The sequence below is a fragment of the Eretmochelys imbricata genome, chromosome 4, assembly GCF_965152235.1.
Source record: "Eretmochelys imbricata isolate rEreImb1 chromosome 4, rEreImb1.hap1, whole genome shotgun sequence".
Classification (NCBI taxonomy): Eukaryota; Metazoa; Chordata; order Testudines; family Cheloniidae; genus Eretmochelys; species Eretmochelys imbricata.
In genome coordinates, this window is record NC_135575.1 from 20,319,442 (window position 1) to 20,342,455 (window position 23,014).

General features: G+C 46.3%; 1 protein-coding gene across 1 annotated transcript in view; it reads right to left on the minus strand.

Annotated features, from left to right (window-relative positions):
• Positions 1 to 824: 824 nt before the first annotated feature.
• The window catches only part of SCD5 (stearoyl-CoA desaturase 5), an 80,916-nt gene continuing 58,726 nt past the window's right edge, over positions 825 to 23,014 (minus strand). The window contains exons 3-5 of the mRNA XM_077814362.1: positions 20,382 to 20,587; positions 10,938 to 11,170; positions 825 to 1,015 (exon numbers count right to left, since the gene is read on the minus strand). Coding sequence (XP_077670488.1) covers positions 825 to 1,015; positions 10,938 to 11,170; positions 20,382 to 20,587 — 630 coding nt within the window. The remainder of the gene's footprint in view (positions 1,016 to 10,937; positions 11,171 to 20,381; positions 20,588 to 23,014) is intronic.

The following is a 23,014-nucleotide window of genomic DNA, read 5'->3' on the forward strand; positions in this document are numbered from 1 at the left end:
ATAAATTAGGTCTCCAAACATTTAAATCGAAGCTTTTTTTTGGTTTAAGACATAGTTGAGCAGTATATCATTACGAGTTACAATGTTTATGTGACAATGAACGAATCAGCTAAGCATGGCATCAGTTTGTATTTTGGCTTGTATAGTGTGTAGCTTTTAACACAAAAGCCTGCTTAGCAATAAATGAATTTCATATAAACAAAGACAGTGGAGCAAGGGTCTTGCAACCAGGATAAAGAAAAATAAGGAAACAGATTTTCAGACAAACATCTTTTTTAAAACTGAGTTTTCCCCAGTACAGGGGATTTTTTAAACATTCTTTTCTGTTTGTTTTTGCAACAGCATATCAGGCCCTATCTGCAACCCCCCTCACCCCCCCCCCAAAAAAAAATTATGTCTCAAAGTATGTTTGGTCGACTAGTAAAAACAAAACAAACATTCACCTGGACCGCACTTTGAAAGGACAGTTAACTCCTCCATCTTGCCAGGGTTAACACGAACAAGCATATTACAGTGTACACTGGACTTAAACTAGAATGACTAAAATCAAAGATCTAGGATGTTTAACACTAATATTAAATAATATCCAATATTTTTACACTTAATAGTCTGGGATTTGGACATAAAACAGCTAATACGAAAAGAATTGGGACGAAATTCACCCCTGACATAAAGCCACTAAAGTAAACGGAGTTATCCCAGGGATTAATTTAGCCCATTTTATCTGAAAAAACTATTTTTCCCAAAGAAAAAATGCACACACACACACACACACACATACAGACACACATGACAGCATCGATTTACACAGAAATGTTACATTTTCAAGCACTGCCATCACCAGTCCTCTCTTTGCGGGCTAAGATCATCTCCTTGGGAGCCTGTTTTCGGTCAGTAACCAACCCCAACCAAAACATGAAGTCAATGAACCATGTGGTTGGGTTGAATTTCAAGCCAAGCTCGCTGGCTGAATAATCAAATGGAAAGGTGTGATGGTAATTGTGGAAGCCTTCACCTGGAAAAGCAAAAAGAGAGATTTTAAGTGCAGTGGCCAACATACGTCTTGTGATTAGATAGATTAGGGAGATAGATAGAAGATACCCGATCCTGTAACATGTTCTACCCTGGTGCAACCCCACCAGGTGCATCATTGATTTAAAATGAGGGAAAAAGTTGCAGGATCGTGGCCTCATCTATCTATCTCTGGCTTCCCTTTTTGAAAAAGTTGCACCGGTTTCACAAATATTGGGTTTTACATTGATTTAGTTAAACTGGGCAAACTGCGGTGTGGATACTCATCTCAATTTACAGTTGGTTTAAATCAGGGGCGGGCAACCTTTTTGGCCCGACGGCCACATCGGGCTGCAAAACTGTATGGAGGGCCAGATAGAGAAGGCTATGCCCCCCAAAACAGCCTGGCCCCCGCCCCCTATCCGCCCCCTCCCACTTCCCGCCCTCCTCAGAACACCCGACCCATCCAACCCCCCTTGCTCCTTGTCCCCTGACCGCTCCCTCCCAGGACCCCCCCGCCCCAAACCGCCCCCGCCCCCCGGGATCCCACCCGCTAACCAACCCCCCCGCTCCCTGTCCCCTGACTGCCCCCCGACCCCTATCCACCCCCCCATCCACCAACAGGCCCCCCGGGACTCTCACACCCTATCCAACCTCCCCTGTTCCCCGACCCCTGACCACCCCGCCCCAGAACCTCCGCCCCATCCAACTGCTCCCTGTCCCCTGACTGCCCCCCAGGACTCCCTACCCAACCCCTGCACCGCCACGAGCATGCCACCGCCGCCCCCTTACCACGCCACTCAGAGCGGCAGGGGCCTGCAGTACTGGTGCCCGTGCGGCAGCATGGCTGCGGGGGAGGGGGAACAGCAGAGGAGGGGCCAGGGGCTAGCCTCCCCGGCCAGGAGCTCAGGGACCAGGCTGGATGTGGCCCATGGACGATAGTTTGCCCACCTCTGGTTTACATTGATGTAGCTTAATTCAGTTCACAGAAAGCAACATCTTTATCTATACAAGGTTTCTGTAGCAAACTTGGTCATCACATCAATGAAATGCATTGTGGTTTTGCTTCCCCCATTGAGAAGGGGCAGCAAAGACATTTGACAAACAATCCCCTATTGCTAAACCACATGATGGAAAACAAGAAGGGCCTTGGGTGCCTACTTCACACAAGGTCTGAGTAGAGAGGAAGAGGCAATTAACCCTGAGACAGGCTGCACAGGGAGGCTGGAGAAGAAGAGTCAGGGCTGAATGTTTTTAATGAAGTAAATACTAATGGAAACTGCGTGATCATGGGAGACTTTAACTTCCCAGGTATAGACTGGAGGACGAGTGCTAGTAATAATAATAGGGCTCAGATTTTCCTAGATGCGATAGCTGATGGATTCCTTCATCAAGTAGTTGCTGAACCGACTAGAGGGGATGCCATTTTAGATTTGGTTTTGGTGAGTAGTGAGGACCTCATAGAAGAAATGGTTGTAGGGGACAACCTTGGTTCAAGTGATCATGAGCTAATTCAGTTCAAACTGAACGGAAGGATTAACAAAAATAAATCTGCAACTAGGGGTTTTGATTTCAAAAGCGCTGACTTTCAAAAATTAAGGAAACTAGTTAGGTAAGTGGATTGGATTGGAAGAACTTATGGATCCAAAGGCAGAGGAGGCCTGGGATTACTTTAAATCAAAGCTGCAGAAGCTATCGGAAGCCTGCATCCCAAGAAAGGGGAAAAAATTTATAGGCAGGAGTTGTAGACCAATCTGGGTGAGCAAGCATCTCAGAGAGGTGATTAAGAAAAAGCAGAACGCATACAGGGAGTGGAAGATGGGAGGGATCAGCAAGGAAAGCTACCTTATTGAGGTCAGAACATGCAGGGATAAAGTGAGACAGGCTAAAAGTCAAGTAGAGTTGGACCTTGCAAAGGGAATTAAAACCAATAGTAAAAGGTTCTACAGCCATATAAATAAGAAGAAAACAAAGAAGAAGAATTGGGGCCGCTAAACACTAAGGATGGAGTGGAGGTCAAAGATAATCTAGGCATGACCCAATATCTAAACAAATACTTTGCCTCAGTCTTTAATAAGGCTAAAGAGGATCTTAGGGATAATGGTAGCATGACAAATGGGAATGAGGATATGGAGGTAGATATTACCACAGCTGAGGTAGAAGCCAGACTTGAACAGCTTAATGGGACTAAATCAGGGGGCCCAGATAATCTTCATCTAAGAATATTAAAGGAATTGGCAAATGAAATTGCAAGCCCATTAGCAAGAATTTTTAATGAATCTGTAAACTCAGGGGTTGTACTGTATGATTGGAGAATTGCTAACATAGTTCCTATTTTTAAGAAAGGGGAAAAAAAAGTGACCTGGGTAACTACAGGCCTGTTAGTTTAACATCTGTAGTATGCAAGGTCTTGGAAAAAATTTTGAAGTAGTTAAGGACATTGAGGTCAATGATAAATGGAACAAAATACAACATGGTTTTACAAAAGGTAGATCGTGCCAAACCAACCCGATCTCCTTCTTTGAGAAAGTAACAGGTTTTTTAGACAAAGGAAATGCAGTGGATCTAATTTACCTAGATTTCAGTAAGGTGTTTGATACCGTGCCACATGGGGAATTATTAGTTAAATTGGAAAAGATGGGGATCAATATGAAAACTGAAAGGTGGATAAGGAAATGGTGAACAGGGAGACTACAGCAGGTCCCACTGAAAGGTGAACTGTCAGGCTAGAGGGAGGTTACCAGTGGAGTTCCTCAGGGATCAGTTTTGGGACCAATCTTATTTAATCTTTTTATTACTGACCTTGGCACAAAAAGTGGGAGTGTGCTAATAAAGTTTGCGGATGATACAAAGCTGGGAGGTATTGCTAATTTAGAGAGAGACTGGGATATCATACAGGAAGATTTGGATGACCTTGTAAACTGGAGTAATAGTAACAGGATGAAATTTAATAGTGAGAAGTGTAAGGTTATGCATTTAGGGATTAATAACAAGAATTTCAGTTATAAGCTGGGGACGCATCAATTAGAAGTAACGGAGGAGGACAAGGACCTTGGAGTATTGGTTGATCATAGGTTGACTATGAGCCACCAATGTGATATGGCCATGAAAAAAGCTAATGCAGTCCTGGGATGCATCAGGCAAGGTATTGCGTTACCTAGGGAGGTGGTGGAATCTCCTTCCCTAGAAGTTTTTAAGGTCAGGCTTGACAAAGCCCTGGCTGGGATGATTTAGTCGGGGATCGGTCCTGCTTTGAGCAGGGGGTTGGACTAGATGACCTCCTGAGGTCCCTTCCAACCCTGATATTCTATTATTCTATTTCCAGTAGAGATAATACCGTTAGTACCGTTATACAAGGCACTGTTGAGACCTCATCTGTAATACTGTGTGCAGTTCTGGTCTCCCATGTTTAAGAAGGATGAATTCAAACTGGAACAGGTACAGAGAAGGGCTACTGGGATGATCTGAGGAATGGAAAACCTGTCTTATGAAAGGAGACTCAAGGAGCTTGGCTTGTTTAGCCTAACTAAAAGAAGGTTGAGGGGAGATATGATTGCTCTCTATAAATATATCAGAGGGATAAATACTGGAGAGGCAGAGGAATTATTTAAGCTCAGTACCAACATGGACACAAGAACACATGGATAGAAACTGGTCATTAGGAAGTTTTGACTTGAAATTAGACGAAGGTTTCTAACCATCAGAGGAGTGAACTTTTGGAACAGCCTTCCAAGGGAAGCAGTGGGGGCAAAAGACCTATCTGGCTTTAAGATTAAACTCGATAAGTTTATGGAGGAGATGGTATGATGGGATAACATGATTTTGGCAATTAATTAATCTTTAAATATTCATGGTAAATAGGCCCAATGGCCTGTGATGGGATATGAGATGGGGTGGGATCTGAGTTACTACAGAGAATTCTTTCCTGGGTATCTGGCTGGTGAATCTTGCCCACATGCTCAGGGTTCAGCTGATCGCCATATTTGGGGTCAGGAAGGAATTTTCCTCCAGGGCAGATTGGAAGAGGCCCTGGAGGTTTTTTGCCTTCCTCTGTAGCATAGGGCACGGGTCACTTTCTGAAGGATTCTCTGCTCCTTGAAGTCTTTAAACCACGATTCGAGGACTTCAATAGCTCAGGCATAGGTGAGAGGTTTTTTGCAGGAGTGTGTGGGTGAGATTCTGTGGCCTGCATTGTGCAGGAGGTCAGACAAGATGTTCCTAATGGTCCCTTCTGACCTTAATATCTATGAATCTATGAAACTTTTAGTTGATGATGAAGCCCAGCTGAGCAAGAGGCAGGCTAAACTGCTCTAAATCCAGGAATTAGAGAATAAGAAGGGGGCTGCAGTAACTTTCTGGGCTTAGAGAGGGAAAAGAACAAATGGGAGGGGGGATTAGAAGCCCTGGGAAGGGAGTACCCAGATGAGGGTAGAGAAGGAGCTGGAAAGAGGTGAAGTAGGAAGCAGCTAAGGGAAACAGCAGCAAGGTCTGGGACAGTGCAGACCTTGCCCACTGGTTGTAGAAGTCCCTGGGCTGGAACCCAGAGTAGGGGGCAGGCCTGGGTTCCCCTACCAGCCACTGGGAAGTGGCACAGACTGGGCAGTGGAGCAGAAGACTGCTTGAGTCAGTTTGTCCAGTAGGACTTTGAGACCCCGGAAGGGAAAGACTACAGTGACCTGGCCAGAGGACCAAGCCATGAAGAGAGAGCACCCTGAGGGATGGAGGGGCAGTAACCTGACTCCAGAGAGAGAGAAGAGAATGAGACAATGGGGTGAGAAACTGAAGGAGGGGGGCGTCAGATTGTTCATGAGCTAATCCCCAGCTGTGGCCACAGGGAGGTGCCCCCCGTGACAGGAGTGATCCAACGTGATTTTACAAGGACACCCCTGGATGAGAACTATGGAAGAAGTTCCCTTTCAGCCCTATCACAAAATTGGCCTATTCCAAGGCTGTCACAAATGAACCAGAAGGCCCCACTGTTGAAAACAGCTTGACTGCTAGTGTAGGCAAAACAAATCTCTTTTCAGCTCAACCGAGACTTGAGGCTCAACCATGCCTCTATCGCAAGGCAGCGCAAGGTTTTTTGTCTCACACATGCTATAAGCTAAACTGGTTTCAGTATTGGTTCCAGTCTCCCATTCCTGACAAGCTTTGGCAGCATCCAGCCCAGCTATTAGACAGGACATGCTGCCATCAGCCAGAGCCCCACACATGTATCTGAAGCAGAGCATTGAGGGTTGGACTAGGTGACCTTCTGAGGTCTCTTCCAACCCTACTCTTCTATCATTCTGTGAACCCAAAAGAATAAGTTTAGCATTCTGAGGACAATAGCTCAGGTTCCCCATCAAACAGCTCGCTGCTGAACAGATGTTTCAGTTAAGGTAACAGAGAGAAGCGTAGCAGTTCTTTCCTAACAGGGCTTGAGTCATATGCTGGTAGAACTCTTAAGACAGTTATAAGAGAGAGGGTTAAAAACTCCCTGCAGCAGCAGGGAGCCGAGAAAACCTGCAGTGGGAGAGAGTGGAGGAATCAGGCAGAGGTGAGAGCAGAGATAAGCTCCCTGACTTCCTTTCTATTACAGAAAACACTGAACATCCCCTGTGGCAGCTAATAACCCTTCCTATTCATTTCATTGCAGCACTTGTTCAAGGGGAATGTGCCCAGACCCTGACATTTGCATTCAAGGGTGTCTGACATTCATGCAGTATTTACGTGTGGCAACAGCGCGATTGACTGTCAAAATAGCCTCTATACTAGTCTATTCAAATAATAAGGGAAGAGGGTAATCATATGGTATGAGGCTTCAATTAATGCTGGGTTAGCCCCAGGAAGTGGGAAATATCTGTTTTTATTGGTTAGAGTAGCAGGCCAGAGCTTTGGTTTTGGGACACACATGTGTGCCGTCCAGTAGGCAAAATTATTGTGATTAAAAGGGGAGGAGGAGGAGATAGACTATCACAAGCTCAGAAGCACAGATAGTGGGAAGAGCAGAAGTCAGGTTCAGTTATGTATGATGAATACAGAAGCTAAGATGGTCCGAAGTAGGTACTTCATAGGAGCCTAAATCTATACTTAGCATCTAAGGGTGGAATCTGTAACAACTTCCCAACCCGAGCAACCTCTACATCACCACCTATTACTGTTCTAATTAGGAAGAACTGTCCAAGGAAACAGAAAAAAGAAACCCGATTTCAGACATTTAATGCCTACACACTGTACAAGACCCCTACCGAGGCAGGGACCAGAAGTAGGCAATACAAACTAAAGCTGATGATGAACAATGCAAGATTTTCCGCTAACAAACAACAAACAATATACAACCTCATCAGTGACAAAGAACCCAATATAGTCTGCATCCCCAAGACCTGACTGGATTCAGCAAGCCCTGTGCTCGCGCACCTCATTCCCTCAGGATACCAGGTAAATCACAGACCTAGACAGAACAAGGCGGCAGACAGTCCTGCATTCATCTTCTCAGTAAACATCCAACGCAAGCGATGTGCCTCATGTAAGACAACTTCATTTGAATTGATGCATCTGGCAGTCGAAACCAGACCCAAAGCTAACATAGGTTTTATGCTCATTTACAAACCACCACAGATTAAATGATTCACAAAGGAGCTCACCGACCCCTTGTCAGTGATGGTGGTGAAATGCTGCTGACTTGTCATCCTGGGAGATTTCAACACACACATTCGACTAGGCCACAGATGCCAAAGCCCCCTAACTCATCTCCTCACTTGCCACCCTAGGACTTGAACTGCTCACCCCTGATCCAACCCATGCGCTGGTCACACCTTGGACCTATTTTTTGGCCTAGATGTCAAAATGGAGAACATCACAACACAGCCACTGTCTTAGACAGATGATCACCTCATGAAGGCAGTGGTCAGAGACCTTCCAGCACCCAGGCAACAAGAAGGTCCAATGATCCTGATTCAACCACAAAGACTCATGGACTCCAACCAGTTCCAAAGCCTGACAAAGGACAATAGCACTCCATCCACAGGACGAGGGGTTGAGAACCTTGTTACCTTTCTACAGTCAGCCACTGACACACTGGCCCCCACACAGCCTTTTCCTTCACACTGCTCACACTGATCTCCGTGGCTACTGACGCCTTGTGCTGGGTGAAGAGAGAAGGATGGAAATTTGAGCACCAATAGAAGAAAACAAAGGCTGATTTAGAGAGGATGAAACATAAATTCCTCAAAGCCTAGGCCGAGGCTATATTACAAGCCAAGAGACTCTTCCTATCAGCTTCCACTGTGGCTGCCAAATCCCTCTCCAAGCAGTTATCCAGGATGGTAAACAGCTTCATTAATCCTGAATGAAGACAACCTGCTGTGGAGCAGAGCACCAAGTGCTGTGAAGATCTATCGTCCTACTTCACTGAAAACATCACGCAGCGTTAGGAAGCCTGCTCAAACAGCTGGAATCCACTCCACCTCCACTCACCAACCAAACAGCCCACCTGCATTCCCAGAGTTCATTCATCAAGAAGTTCTTGACACCTTAAAGGAGTCTCAGCCCAAGAGCTGTGAATCCAGCCCATGCCCTTCTTGACTTGTGAAAGAGTCTTGAACAACTGATGCCACTCCTGACTGAAATGATCAATGCCTTATTCACAGAAGGAAACTTCCCTTCCTCCTTCAAACACACACTAGCCTGACCATTGCTGAAGTAACCCACCCTAAATGCTTTGGTCCTAGCCATCTACCATCCACTGTCAGACCTCTCATTCCAAGCTCATAGACAAGCAAGCAAAACGTGAACTACAAGCTCATGTAACTGAAGCCAACATGACCTAGACCATCTCATTCTGGATTCAGGCCAGGACAAAACCAAAACTGCCCTAGTGGCACCATTGGACGATCTCCTCCTGCCAGCGGATAGAGGAGAGACATCCATTCTCATCCTTCTGGATCTCTTGGCAGCATTCCACAATGTTGACTGAGATTCTGTTGTCTCACCTGAGAGAGATGGCAGGGATCCAGGGTAACATGCTAAAATGTCTTAAGCCCTTCCTGGAGGGGTGCATCCAACAAGTAGTGCAGGGAAACTCCACCTCTACTACCAGACTACTCACGTGTGGAGTTCCACAAGGATCAGTTCTCTCTCCAGTCCTTTTCAACATCTACATGCAATCATATTCACACATGACCACAGCACTACACCAAGAGGGCCTAGTGCTTGGATAAGATCAGCTCATGGGTGAAGAACAGCTAGCTGAAGCTGACCTCGAGCAAGACAGAGGTGATGCTAGTGGGCAGAGGAAAGTATCTTGAAGAGCTTGCAGCTATGGTGCAGTCTTCATTGGTTGAAGATAAACTCCCACAATTGGTCAGCTAGGTCCGTGGTCTAGGAGTACTCTTGGGTTCCTTGGAGACACTGAACTCTCAACTAGCAGCATCCATGAGTAACTCTTTTTACCATCTCTCCTTGGCTAGGAAACTCTGTCCCATGTTGGCAGATGAACACCTGCCCTCAGTTATTTATGCCTTCATCCTCTCTTGGCTGGATTACAGCAATGCAATATACCTGGGCATGAAGCCTTCAGCACTTAGGAAACTCCAGCTAGTTCAGAACACTGTAGCACATCTCCTCAGCAAGACGGACTACAAAACCATGAACATATCAAACCTGTCCTCCACTCTCTATGCTGTCTTCCCAGAGATTTGCAAATTAAGTTCAAGGTCTCAGGCCCAGGGTATCTAAAGTTCTGGGATGAAGACTGTGGTCAACAACTACGCTCCTTTGGCACCACGGAACTCTCAACAATAAGGTTAAAGCTCATCGGTGCAGGAGATGCAACTTTCTCTGGGGGCCAGTCCAAGACGATGGAATGAACTCCCGCAAGGAACTAGGGGCCGTAGCAAACCTCATTTTCCTCTCCAAATGCAAGGCACATTTCTCTGGCCTTGTCTTCTCTAATATAAAAAAAACATAGCAACAGGGATATAAAATGCACCCTACCAAAACAAGACACTGCACTGCACAACACTTCTCCCTCTGGGGAGAGGATGAGAGGACAAACAATATATGCCAGATGTGTAGTGATGTTGCTTAATGCATGACTGAAAGGCGCTCAGATACGATGGTGATGAGCATGGTTTAAGAACCACCTGGAATACAATAGGCTTCCATAGAAACAAAGTTAGGCTTTTGAAAATCCCACCCCAAATACATGGTCTGATTTTCAAAAGTGCAGCATACCCAACAGCTCCCACTGGGATGGCCAGATGTTCCTGGGTGCTCAGCATTTCTTGAAAAAAGCCCAATTACTTAGGCACCTACATATATGAACTAGGGGAGATTTTCATAGGCACAAAGGGCAGTTAAACACCTTACTCCCATAAGTGCTGGGAGCCTAACTGCCCTTTGTGCCTTTAAGAATCTTCTCTGTAAGCACCTAAGTTGAGGCACACATTTTTGAAAATCTTGGCCAGAAGCAGTGGCTTTATATAGTGGCCACAACGGTTTTGGGGCTTTGCTGCTTGTAAGCTTTGGCTGAATTTCATCCCACTTCTCCCTCCGAGACTGTAATAATTGTTTCATAACTGAGTGCCATGGGAGTGCCTGGCCTGCTGGAGACATGGATTTAGTTGAGCGGCCCTTGTGAGAGAAGAGAGACAGGGCTCAGGTCAGTGTAATAAAACACACAAGGAATCTTTACTTAGGATGCTAGACGCTCATGGCCTGCTGTGTGGCTCACACACTGTGCTGCACAGGATTACTGCAGAGAGACTGCCTAAATCCTGGCCAGGATTAAGCATTCAAGGAATGGATTGCTGACTATCCTATGTGCATGATTCTAGTGGCTGCTCTGTTTGCAGTGAAAGGAAATCCCATTGCTAGCTAGAGCTTGGCAAAGTGCAAAGTAACCCAAGTTAAAGCTTCAGAGAGACATTTTGCCTGGTACTCACCAATGGCTCCTAAAGTGACAAATGCATTCTGCCGGGGGCTGATGTATTTGTCATAGGGTCGATTGCCGTACATGTGAGCCGCGCTGTTGACCAGCCAGGTGACGTTGAGTGAGACGGTGTAACGAAGGATGGAAGCAAGGAAGTAGGAATTCCACAGACTCTCCTCCCAGATGTACCAGGGCACCAGGGTGGGGATCACAAAGCACATTAGCACTACTGAACTCTTATAGTACCTATAAGGAGAAAAAGGGACAGGAATAACAGCATTACTGTGACCAGAGCGGGAGCTACATGGTTACTGAACTGGACTAGGATTCAGGATACTTGGGTTCAATTTCTGTCTCTGCGACAGACTCCCTGTGTGGCTTGGGGCAGGTCACTTCATCTCTCTGTGTCTGGATTCCTCATCTGTAAAATGCGAATAATAGAACTTTGTTTGACCGAGTAGTCTATTTAGATGATAAGCTTTTTGGGGCAAGGGCTGACTCTTGCTATGTGTATATACAATGGCTAGCACGATGGAACCCTGAGCTCATTCAAGGTCTCTAAGTGCTACTGTAATACAAAATAATAATAACATTATTATATGAAAAATATATTTTAAAAGAAAATCGGTCATGCAGTTCCTGTAATTCCTCCTTTCCTCTAAGCCTTGCACAGAGCTATTTACTGGGAGATTTATTTTCTTGAATAGAGAAGAACATCTGTATATTTCACAGGCTATTGGGCAGTTTACTCACTTGGTGCTGACCCAGGAGTTTTTACTCATTTCTGATAGTCATATGTGCTCGTGCTGCCTAGTGGACAGAGCACGGGAGTAGCATTAAGGAGCTCTTGGTTTAGTCCCAGCTTTGCCACTGGCTTTCTGCATGACCTTGGGTAAGTCACTTCCCCACTCTGTGCCTCAGTTTCCCCATGTGTAAAAGTGGAGATAAGCGAATCTATGGATAAGAAGCGTTATATAAAAGACAGGTATCATCATTATTATGCCAAAGAAAGTTCACTGGAACAGAACTGCAGCAGATGAGGAGCTCTGCAGATTACCAACTCACTCCAGCAGGGGAAAAATAGTCTAAAATCGAGCTGGTTTTCCAAACTGAAACAAATAGCATCACAGCAGATATTAGCTGCATTCAGCCATTTGGACCTTAATTTGTTTTTGCACAAAAAAATGGTGCTGACATGGCAGCATTAACTAAAGTAAATGCAATCTGCCCTCCATTTTACCTTTGAGTGCAGAGTTCTGCTTTATTAACACAGAGGACATTTTCAAACCATTATTCGGAATACTCAGAAACAGTTGCCAGCAACAATCATGCATTAGGAAGGTAAACAATTTTTCATTCTTAAAAGCTTGTTTCCTCCCTCCCTTGCTCCCCGCCTTTGTGGTTATGTTTCCAACAGCCCGCTCGAAAGAAAAGTGTGAAGATTAATTACTCATGAGCGGTAAGGCCAAAACACTGCTTGTTAAATGTCAGGAGCTTTTCTGTTCCTCCACTAGAATGTTAGTAGTGGAGTGTTTGGTCGTTTTGTTTCAGATCTCTCCTTGCCTGTTTGTCAGCTGCTGTCAATAGGCTACATGGAAGATGTGTCAGCTTTTAATGGGAAGTTGCACAGGCTGACTAAAAGAGGAATAATTAAAAGACTTTGCTGAAGGGAAAAAAATTACCATAAAATTGCAGCTGTTTTCTGTCAGAGTGAAAATTGCATTCAACATTAATCTGTCTATGGGGAAAAGACAGGTAACATCAGCTAGGCCGGGGGAAGGCTGAACGCAGCAGGGGAAGCTCCAGATATGCATAACTCGCTTGTTTTGTGTTTCAAGGGGAAAAGGACTAGTGATTCAAGGTTCTATGACAGTCAGAGTATTTAAAGCCATAAATTACAATTGATCAAAACACTGGAGATCAAACTGTACAGTGCAAATCCTCTGTCTGAACACCCCGGAACTTTGGGAAAGTTCCACTTTGGCTGCAAACTTTGCAACTGGGGCCTGACTCTATAAAATGAACCAAAGACCATTTGCCCTGTGTCCCAGTACGGCAATTAAGGTGTCATAAATATAAAGGGAAGGGTAAACCCCTTTGAAATCCCTCCTGGCCAGGGGAAAGCTCCTCTCACCTGTAAAGGGTTAAGAAGCTAAAGGTAACCTCGCTGGCACCTGACCAAAATGACCAATGAGGGGACAAGATACTTTCAAAAGCTGGGAGGAGGGAGAGAAACAAGGGGTCTGTGTCTGTCTGCATGCTGCTTTTGCCAGGGACAGAACAGGAATGGAGTCTTAGAACTTTTAGTAAGTAATCTAGCTAGGTATGTGTTAGATTATGATTTCTTTAAATGGCTGAGAAAAGAATTGTGCTGAATAGAATAACTATTTCTGTCTGTGTATCTTTTTTGTAACTTAAGGTTTTGCCTAGAGGGGTTCTCTATGTTTTTGAATCTAATTACCCTGTAAGATATCTACCATCCTGATTTTACAGGGGGGATTTCTTCATTTCTATTTACTTCTATTTTCTATTAAAAGTCTTCTTGTAAAAAACTGAATGTTTTTTCATTGTTCTCAGATCCAAGGGTTTGGGTCTGTGGTCACCTATGCAAATTGGTGAGGCTTTTTATCCAACATTTCCCAGGAAAGGGGGGGTGCAAGTGTTGGGAGGATTGTTCATTGTTCTTAAGATCCAAGGGTCTGGGTCTGTAGTCACCTAGGCAAATTGGTGAGGCTTTTTACCAAACCTTGTCCAGGAAGTGGGGTGCAGGGTTTTGGGAAGTATTTTGGGGGGAAAGACGCGTCCAAACAGCTCTTCCCCAGTAACCAGTATTAGTTTGGTGGTGGTAGCGGCCATTCCAAGGACCACGGGTGGAATACTTTGTACCTTGGGGAAGTTTTGACCTAAGCTGGTAAAGATAAGCTTAGGAGGTTTTTCATGCAGGTCCCCACATCTGTACCCTAGAGTTCAGAGTGGGGGAGGAACCTTGACATAAGGTATATCAGCTGGGCTGGACTGTCCAACTATGTTTGTGTCAAATGCACCATTGTCCTACAGCTAGCGAAGATTCTTCTTGAGCCCCATCCATAGGAAACGCTGCTTTTGGAACAAGGATATTGGCGTTCTCTCCCCACTGCTGCATGAAGCACCAAACGACTGCAGCGGCAGAGTGAAGACAGCCATGAAAAAAGGTCCAAAGAGGCTACAGGTCTGTTACAATACATATGAAAGTTCTGTCTAGGCACATTGAGCCATGATTAATTTCCCTAGCAAATCACAACTTGCACTGGCAGCGGTCCCATGCCCTTAGGTCTGCTAATCACTTGAGATTAGCAATAGGATGGACTGAGAACTTTGATGCTAAGGAATTAGCAGAGATTCAATGAGAGGAGAATTATCATGCAGGTTCATGTCTGTCGATATTTTGATATTGAAGCACACTGAGCATGTTGGCCACTGGCACGGTTTTTATTTTCACTTTCACCACTCAGATTGCAAAGGCACAAACTCCTCCATAAAGGAAGAAGAAAATTAGAGGACATGCTCTAGCTCAAGCAGAAGTGAAGGGCAAGAATTATTGGGAGAGGTTCTATGGTCTATGTTACAGATCAGACCAGACCCTAATGGTTCCTTCTTTCTTCAAAATCTATGACTGAAAATTCTGTCATTTAAGTGGGTAACACAGATGTAACTGCAAGAAGATTTTAGCCTTTTAAAAATCTTCTGGTATCTAGGCTGATTTGATTGGGCACCAAGTCCCCATCACGTCACAAACCTCACTGGGCCTGAATTTGCCTACCTGGCTATACAAGCAGGGCCTTAGCCAGCACCCACTCAAGTCAATGGGAGGCCTTCCATTGACTTCAATGGGCAATGTATCATCATCAAAATCTTTTACTTGATTTGTGGTAGCACTTAGGGTCCCTAGTCACAGACCACAACTCCACTGTGCTAGGCCTTGTACAAACACAGACCAAAAAGACAATCCATGCCCTGATAAACTTACAATCTAAGCCATGTCTGTGGTCCGCCCACTTCTTTATTTTTAATTATTTGTATTCTCACATAATACAAAAAAAGAGGAGGGATTTTCCTCAAACTTTCCAGTGAAAATCACCCCTTTGCTGAGGCTGCATAGGAGATTTCAGTCCCCACCCCGGGGCATTTTGGAGACAGTTATAGGCACACGTAAAGAAGAGATTATAAAACAGAGGCAGATACAGACCAGGTGTCTGAAGGTGAAACTCCAATGAAGGCCAGGGGTTCGCACCCGTTTACTTTCAATCAAGCCCCCAAATCTATAAGCAGCTGTAACTCTGACCGATCTATTTCTTCCTCAGAATTTCATGAGGAAAAGTAGTTTTCAAAGCCCTGAAATGTGACAACTTGCTCCGACAGTTCAGCCAAGTTTGTACAAGACACACACACAAAGGCGTGGAGGAAACAAAGCTGAATAGTACAAGAGGCAAAAAGAAAGGGAGAGCAGGCTGATAAGTGAAGCAGAATGCTAAACTAAGCCAGGAGGGAGACAAAAAGGTGTGTGTATGAAAGAGAGAAAAGAGTAGGGTTGCCAACTTTCTAATTGCCGAAAACCAAACATCCTTGCCCTGCCCCTTCTCCCAAGGCTCCATCCCTGCCCTGCCCCTTCTCCGAGGCGCCGCCATCACTCACTCCATCCCCTCTCCCTCCATCGCTTGCTCTCCCCTACTCTTGCTCAGTCGCTCATTTTCACCAGGCTGGGGCAGGGGTTGGGGTGCAGAAGTGGGTGAGGGCTCCAGCTAGGAATGGGGGCTCTAGTATGTGTCTGGGGATGAGGGGTTTGGGATGCAGGAGGGGGCTCCAGGCTGGGGGGTGGGGCTGAGGGGTTCAGAGTGTGGGAGGGGCTCAGGGCTGGGACAGGGGGTTAGAGTGTGGGACGCGGTGCGGTCTATGGGAGGGAGTTTGTGTGTGGGAGGGGGTTCCGGGCTGGGTCAGCGGGTTGGGGCGCGGGAGGGGGTTCCGAGCTAGAGCACGGGGTTGGGGAGCGGGAGGGGGTGAGGGATACAGGCTCCAGGCAGCGCTTACCGCAGGCAGCTCCCAGAAGCAGCCACCATGTCCAGCTCCAAGGCGGAGGCGCGGCCATGGGGTCTCCATGTGCTGCCCCCGTCCTCAGGTGCTGCCCTCGCAGCTCCCATTGGCCATGGTTCCTGGCCAGTGGGAACTGCGGAGCCAGCACCTGGGGCAGGGGCAGCATGCGGAGCCCCCGTGGCTACCCCCCAGCTGGAGGGACATGTCGCCACGGATCCAGGTAGGGATGCACCACCGACCAGACATTTAACGGCCTGGTCGGCAGTGCTGACCATATCCACCAGGGTCCCTTTTCAACCAGGTGTTCCAGTCAAAAACCGGATGCCCGGCAACCCTAGAAAGGAGGAGTGAATGGCAGAAAGAGTATAATGTGACAAAGGAGCTGGCAAGCCATGTGGAATGATTCAACAGAGAGAGGAGCAGCAAAGAGGCACAAGAGGTGAGGAGAGAGACAGACAGAAGATAATGCGCCGTAAGATGGAGAACAGGCCAAGAAGAGCTGAATAGTCTGAAGACAAAACAAAATGAGGGGCTGGCAAGAGAATTTAAAGGTGCCACAGGCAAGCCTGCTTAGCAGGGTAATGCGCGGTGTCCCACAAGGGCTCAGCACTGGAGAATCAGAGGCAATTTATCCTCAGACAGACAGGCAAAGGGAGTCCAGGCTCAGCATCCCTCGGTGCTTAAAATTGTGGGGGGAAGGTTGCAAGGGGTCACACACAGACCTGGCAAAAAGAACAATTATAAAAAACAGGGTGGGTCATTGAGGGGAGCTCTTTGCTGTCTTACCAAAGTTGCTGCTCCCAGATTATGACAGACACCCACCCACCCACCCAAACTTTTTTCAGGCCACTTTAAGCACGAGTATCCGTCTGAACTATGCCTCCTCAGACAGGACGCCTCTTATTTTAAACCCAAATTTACCCCCATCCATGCTGATCTCACAATATCTCGCTTTCATCACTGCAAAACAGTGGCACCAGAAATGCAGCTGTAGCTGAGGCAACATTATTGTTAGACCTGGTCCAAAATTAAAATAAAGAAAAACATTTCAAAGTTGTTTTTGTTTTGCCAGGATCAAAATGGATCCCATTTTTATTTTTGTGGGGTTTTTTTGTTTCTTTGTCAAGATGGTTATCAAAATGTTGATAGAAGCTTTTTATTTATCAACAATTTAGGCTTCAGCAAATGAAATGTGTCAAGACATATTTCAACAAAAAAATGCAATTAAAATTTCAATTTAAAAAAAAAAACACAAAGTTTTAGCAAAAAGTTAAAGAATTCAGTCATGGCGACCGTTTTTTGCAAAAATATGTGGTTTAAAACGTCAGCCATTTCACAAGAAAGAAAAGCAGTTACTTGAAATCTTTCAGCCAGCTCTGATGATTACTTGTGCAAAATAAGTGAAGCTCCCTTTTCTGCAAACTCCGAGCACAATTGTGTGTGTGTATGTCCTTAACTCCGAGCTTTGGTCCCGTGCTGTGCAGTTAAAGGCCAGCGATTGTTGTACCTTTACGCACACAGAATTGTTCCTTACACCAGGGGAGGTTCAACCTTTTTTTTTCCTGAGGCCCCCCAACAGGCTATAAAACCTCCACGGCCCCACCGGTGCCACAACCACTGTTTTTTTGCATATAAAAGCCAGGGCCGGCATTAGGGGGCAGCAAGCAGGACAGTCGCTTGGGGCCCCATGCCACTGGGGGCACCATGAAGCTAAGTTGCTCAGGTTTCGGCTTCAGCCCCGGGTAATGGGGCCCAGGACCCTGGGCTGCAGTCCTGTGCAGCAGGCTTTGGCTTTCTGCACTGGGCCCTAGTGAGCCTAAACACCAGCCATGCTTGGTGGACCCCCTGAAACCTGCTTGCAGCTCCCCAGAGGGCCCTGGACACTGCCTGACACGGAGTAGTTTCATTGCAGTTAATGGAGTTGATTATTCATGGACTAAGGCACGACTCAGTGGGGCAAGTTCTGCTCTCTGTTACACCAGCGTAAATGTAGAGTAGTTCCATTGAAATTAACGGTTTTACTCCAGATTTACATTAATGCAATTGACAATGGAATTGGACCCAGAGTGAGTCAGGATGTCACATAATCTGGTCCTAAGAAATCCACTAGAGAGGTACAATTCACCATTATTATTACCAATCAGACGTCTTTTGTTTTTCCAGGAAGTAAATAATAACCTTCTGTTCTGACAACAATGTGGTATTGACATAAACAGGTTTACGTTCCTGAGAAAAAGAAAATGTAAACTCTAAATTCACTAGACTAAATAGTCCAAAACTCAACTGTCAAGTCCAGAGCAATATCACTTGCTAAGGCCTTGGCTACACTTACAGATGTACAGTGCTGAGAGTTAAACCCGCCTTCGTACAGCGGAGTAGGGAAAGAGCAGCAGTCTGTCCACACTGCCAGCTGCCAGCGCACCGTCTCGTGGCCACATTTGCAGCTGCATTGGGAGCGGTGCATTGTTGGCAGCTATCCCAGCATTCAAGTGGCTGCAACGTGCTTTTCAAATGGGGGCGGGGGAGAGAGGGTGGGTTTTTGCGGGGCTGAGAGTGTGTCAGCGTGCTGTCTTGTAAGTTCAGACCCTCCTGCCTCCCCTGCCTCTCTCTCACTCACTGACTGAAAGCAAAGGGCAGCTGTTTCTTTTTTTCTCTAGACAAGCTAAGCAGCCGCTCGCCGAAACAGACCCCAACCCCCCGGCACAGCCGCCTCTCTCTTCAAGCAACCATTAGCTGTCGGCACTCCAGATGGAGCCCCCCGGCCTGCCTCTCGCTCATTCCAAGCCAACAGGGGCTGTGTTTGTTTTTTTGATAAGCAGCCCTAGAAACGGAGCTTTGAAACGGCATTTCTGCATCTGGAGTTCACAACAAAACAAGATTCAGAGTAGCAGCCGTGTTAGTCTGTATTCGCAAAAAGAACAGGAGTACTAGTGGCACCTTAGAGACTAACAAATAAATAAAATTTAAGCATAAGGTTTCGTGTAGCTCATGAAAGCTTATGCTCAAATAAATTTGTTAGTCTCTAAGGTGCCACAAGTCCTCCTTTTCTTTTAACAAAACAAGAGAGGATGCTTCAGTTAAAAGGCTTATGGGGAGTTTCCGGAGGTCAATAACGTTACTCCCTGTTTACACTGGAGCTGGAGCATCTCAGCCAATGCGCAACAGCTGTTAATCCTCTCGGGGGGGGTGGAGTACCAGGAGCGCTCCAGCCAGGGAGTCAGAGTGCTCTATGTTCTTTGCCAGTGTGGACGGGGAGTAAGATGGAGCGCTCTGGGAGGCTTTACTGCAGTATAACGTGCAAGTGTAGCCAAAGCCTAAGACGATCTTCCCTGCACAGAAATGTACCTTATGCCACAGTTATATAAGCACTACAGAAATGCCTGTCTGAGATGGGAAATGATTCACTCAAGCAAAGGTGAGAAGACAGTTATGGAAGCTCAAACACACTGCAAAGGAGACTTTGCAAAGTCCTGTGGAATTCTTCTCTGCTCTCCAAAAAGCAGCTAAAACAACAAGACCAACGCATTGCATCAGTTTCATCCCGGGTCCAGTCCCATTGACCAGGGATTAGTTCAGCCCTTCCTGGGGATTTCTGCAATGCAAAGATAGGCGTGACCACCCTCTCTTCCCAGTAGTGTCCAAAAATAACACTCTGGCTACCAAACAGAATTGATCCTATCCGGCTTTTAAAACCCCTCCTGGTCACACATTCACCACTGAGAATAGTACCTACACCCTGTGCAGTACCTACTCGAAAATATTATAATTTCAATACCGGCTGAAGCATCCAGATCAGTGTCCCCTACCATAGTGATGATAATGGACTGGGGAAGGCTGCAGTCTGGGCTGTACTAACCCAACGGGCCAAGCTGATGACATCTCATTTTATAAAGGAATTAAGGTACTGGGAGAGGCAGCAGTTCAGCTCGACTGGGCCCTGTGGGTCAGGTTGGTGATCAGCGGATAATTCAGACAGAGGGATTCCTCATTGAGGCTGTTATTGATGATCATGTTTATTGCATTCATTGATATAATCCAATTAAAAGCTCCAGATGCAGACTTTTCTTTTTTTCCGTGTGACTGCATGCCCTGGTGTTTTTGGAAGAGGGGAAGGTAAGAAAAGGCTAGTTTGCTCCGGCAAGGGGGCCTGGAAGTAAGAGCTTGCAGGACTGATCTCCTGGTACCCAACAGGTTACCACTGGGAGGGGTGGGCTCTACTATTTCCAAACAAGTTTAGGGAAGGGCATATTGGGGAGGAAAGAAAAGGAAAGTATAAAATAATGTATCAAAAATAGACTAAGTGAACTCCACTCCCCCATCTCCAACCCTCATTCCCCCCAAACCTCCGCTCAGATCCCCCCTTGGGAGTAGTTCCAGAGCTTTTACTTACTTTCTTTGAAACCGCACAACAGGGTCATCCAGCAGGTCAGTGAAATCCAACTTCCTGCCTTTTTCTATGACATCGCGATGCTTGCGGACAAAAAGCCAGCCGATGTGGGAGAAGAAGAAGCCACGACACGCATTGTGGGGGTCAGCGTCCGTCTCTGAGTACTTGTGATGCACCCGGTGGTCTCGACACCACTCAAAAATGTCATTCTGTGCAGACAGCAAGGGAGGGGTGAGAGATGCAGACTTGGCATAATGACTTTGGTAGCACCTTATCTCACACCCCTGCACACACACCCCAACCACACCCTAATATATTTGAACCACAGAATGATTCTCTGTATCCGCTAAGAAAAATAAATCACGTAAGATTAAATCAGGGACTGAAACCACTAGGGGAAACGTGGGTTTATATACACAGAGGGTTGGCACTCTGATAGCCAGACCTGCTGTTTCCTAGAATCATAGAAGATTAGGGTTGGAAGAGACCTCAGGAGGTCATCTAGTCCAACCCCCTGCTCAAAGCAGGACCAAACCCAACTAAATCATCCCAGCCAGGGCTTTGTCAAGCCAAGCCTTAAAAAAACCTCTAAGGATGGAGAATCCACCACCTCCCTAGGGAACCCATTCCAGTACTTCACCACCCTCCTAGTGAAATAGTGTTTCCTAATATCCAACCTAGACCTCCCTCACTGCAACTTGAGACCATTGCTCCTTGTTCTGTCATCTGCCACCCCTGAGAACAGCCTAGCTCCATCCTCTTTGGAATCCCCCTTCAGGTAGTTGAAAGCTGCTATCAAATCCCCCCTCACTCTTCTCTTCCGCAGACTAAATAACCCCAGTTCCCTCAGCCTCTCCTCGTAATCTCCCTAATCATTTTTGTTGCCCTTCACTGGACTCTCTCCAATTTTTCCACATCCTTTCTGTAGTGGGGGGGCCCAAAACTAGACGCAATACTCCAGATATGGCCTCACCATTGCCAAATAGAGGGGAATAATCACTTCCCTCAATCTGCTGGCAATGCTCCTACTAATACAGCCCAATATGCCGTTAGCCTTCTTGGCAACAAGGGCACACTGCTGACTCATATCCAGCTTCTCGTCCACTGTAATCCCTAGGTCCTTTTCTGCAGAACTGCTGCTTAGCCATTCGGTCCCCAGCCTGTAGCGGTGCATGGCATTCTTCCGTCCCAAGTGAAGGACTCTGCACTTGTCCTTGTTGAACCTCATCAGATTTCTTTTGGCCCAATCCTCTAATTTGTCTAGGTCACTCTGGACCTTATCCCTACCCTCCAGCATATCTACCTCTCCTCCCAGTTTAGTGTCATCTGCGAACTTGCTGAGGGTGCAATCTAGCCCATTTTCCGGATCATTAATGAAGATGTTGAACAAAACCATCCACAGGACTGAGCCCTGGGGCACTCCACTTCATACAGGTTGCCAACTAGACGTTGAGCCATTGATCACTACCCACTGAGCCCAATGATCTAGCCAGCTTTCTATCCACTTTATAGTCCATTAATCCAATCCATACTTCTTTAACTTGCTGGCAAGAATATTGAGGGAGACCGTATCAAAAGCTTTGCTAAAGTCAAGATATATCACATCCACTGCTTTCCCCATATGCACAGAGCCAGTTATCTCATCATAGAAGGCAATCAGGTTAGTCAGGCATGACTTGCCCTTGGTAAATCCATGTTGACTGTTCCTGATCACCTTTCTCTCCTCCAGGTGCTTCAGAATTGATTCCTTGAGGACCTGCTCCATGATTTTTCCAGGGACTGAGGTGAGGCTGACCAGTCTGTAGTTCTCCAGATTCTCCTTCTTCCCCTTTTTTAAAGATGGGCACTGTATTTGCCTTTTTCCAATCGTCTGGGATCTCCCTCGATCGCCACAAGTTTTCAAAGATAATGGCCAATGGCTCTGCAATCACATCAGCCAACTCCCTCACCACCCTCAGATGCATTAGATCTGGACCCATGGACTTGTGCATGTCCAGCTTTTCTAAATAGTGGTGAAAGAACAGGTGAAGGACTGAGGGCTGCTCGCCTCCTCCCCATACTGTGCTGCCCAGTGCAGCAGTCTAGGAGCTGACCTTGTTCGTGAAGACCGAGGCAAAAAAAGCATTGAGTACCTCAGCTTTTTCCACATCATGTGTCACTACGTTGCCTCCCCCATTCAGTAAGGGTCCCACACTTTCCCCGACCTTCTTCTTGTTGCTAACATACTTGTAGAAACCCTTCTTGTTACCCTTCGCATCCCTTGCTAGCTGCAACTCCAATTGTGCTTTGGCCTTCCTGATTACACCTCTGCATGCTCGAGCAATATTTTTATACTCATCCCCAGTCATCTGTCCAAATTTCCACTTCTTGTAAGCTTCTTTTTTGTGTTTAAGCTCACTGAAGATTTCACCGTTAAGCCAAGCTGGTCACCTGCCATATTTGCTGTTCTTTTTGAACGTCTGGATGGTTTGTTCCTGCGCCCTCAGTAAGGCTTCTTTAAAATACAGCCAGCTCTCCTGGACTGCTTTCCCCCTCATATTAGCCTCCCAGGGAATCCTGCCCATCAGTTTCCTGAAGGAGTCAAAGTCTGCTTTTCTAAAGTCCAAGCAGGGCCATCCTTAGGATTTATGGGGCCC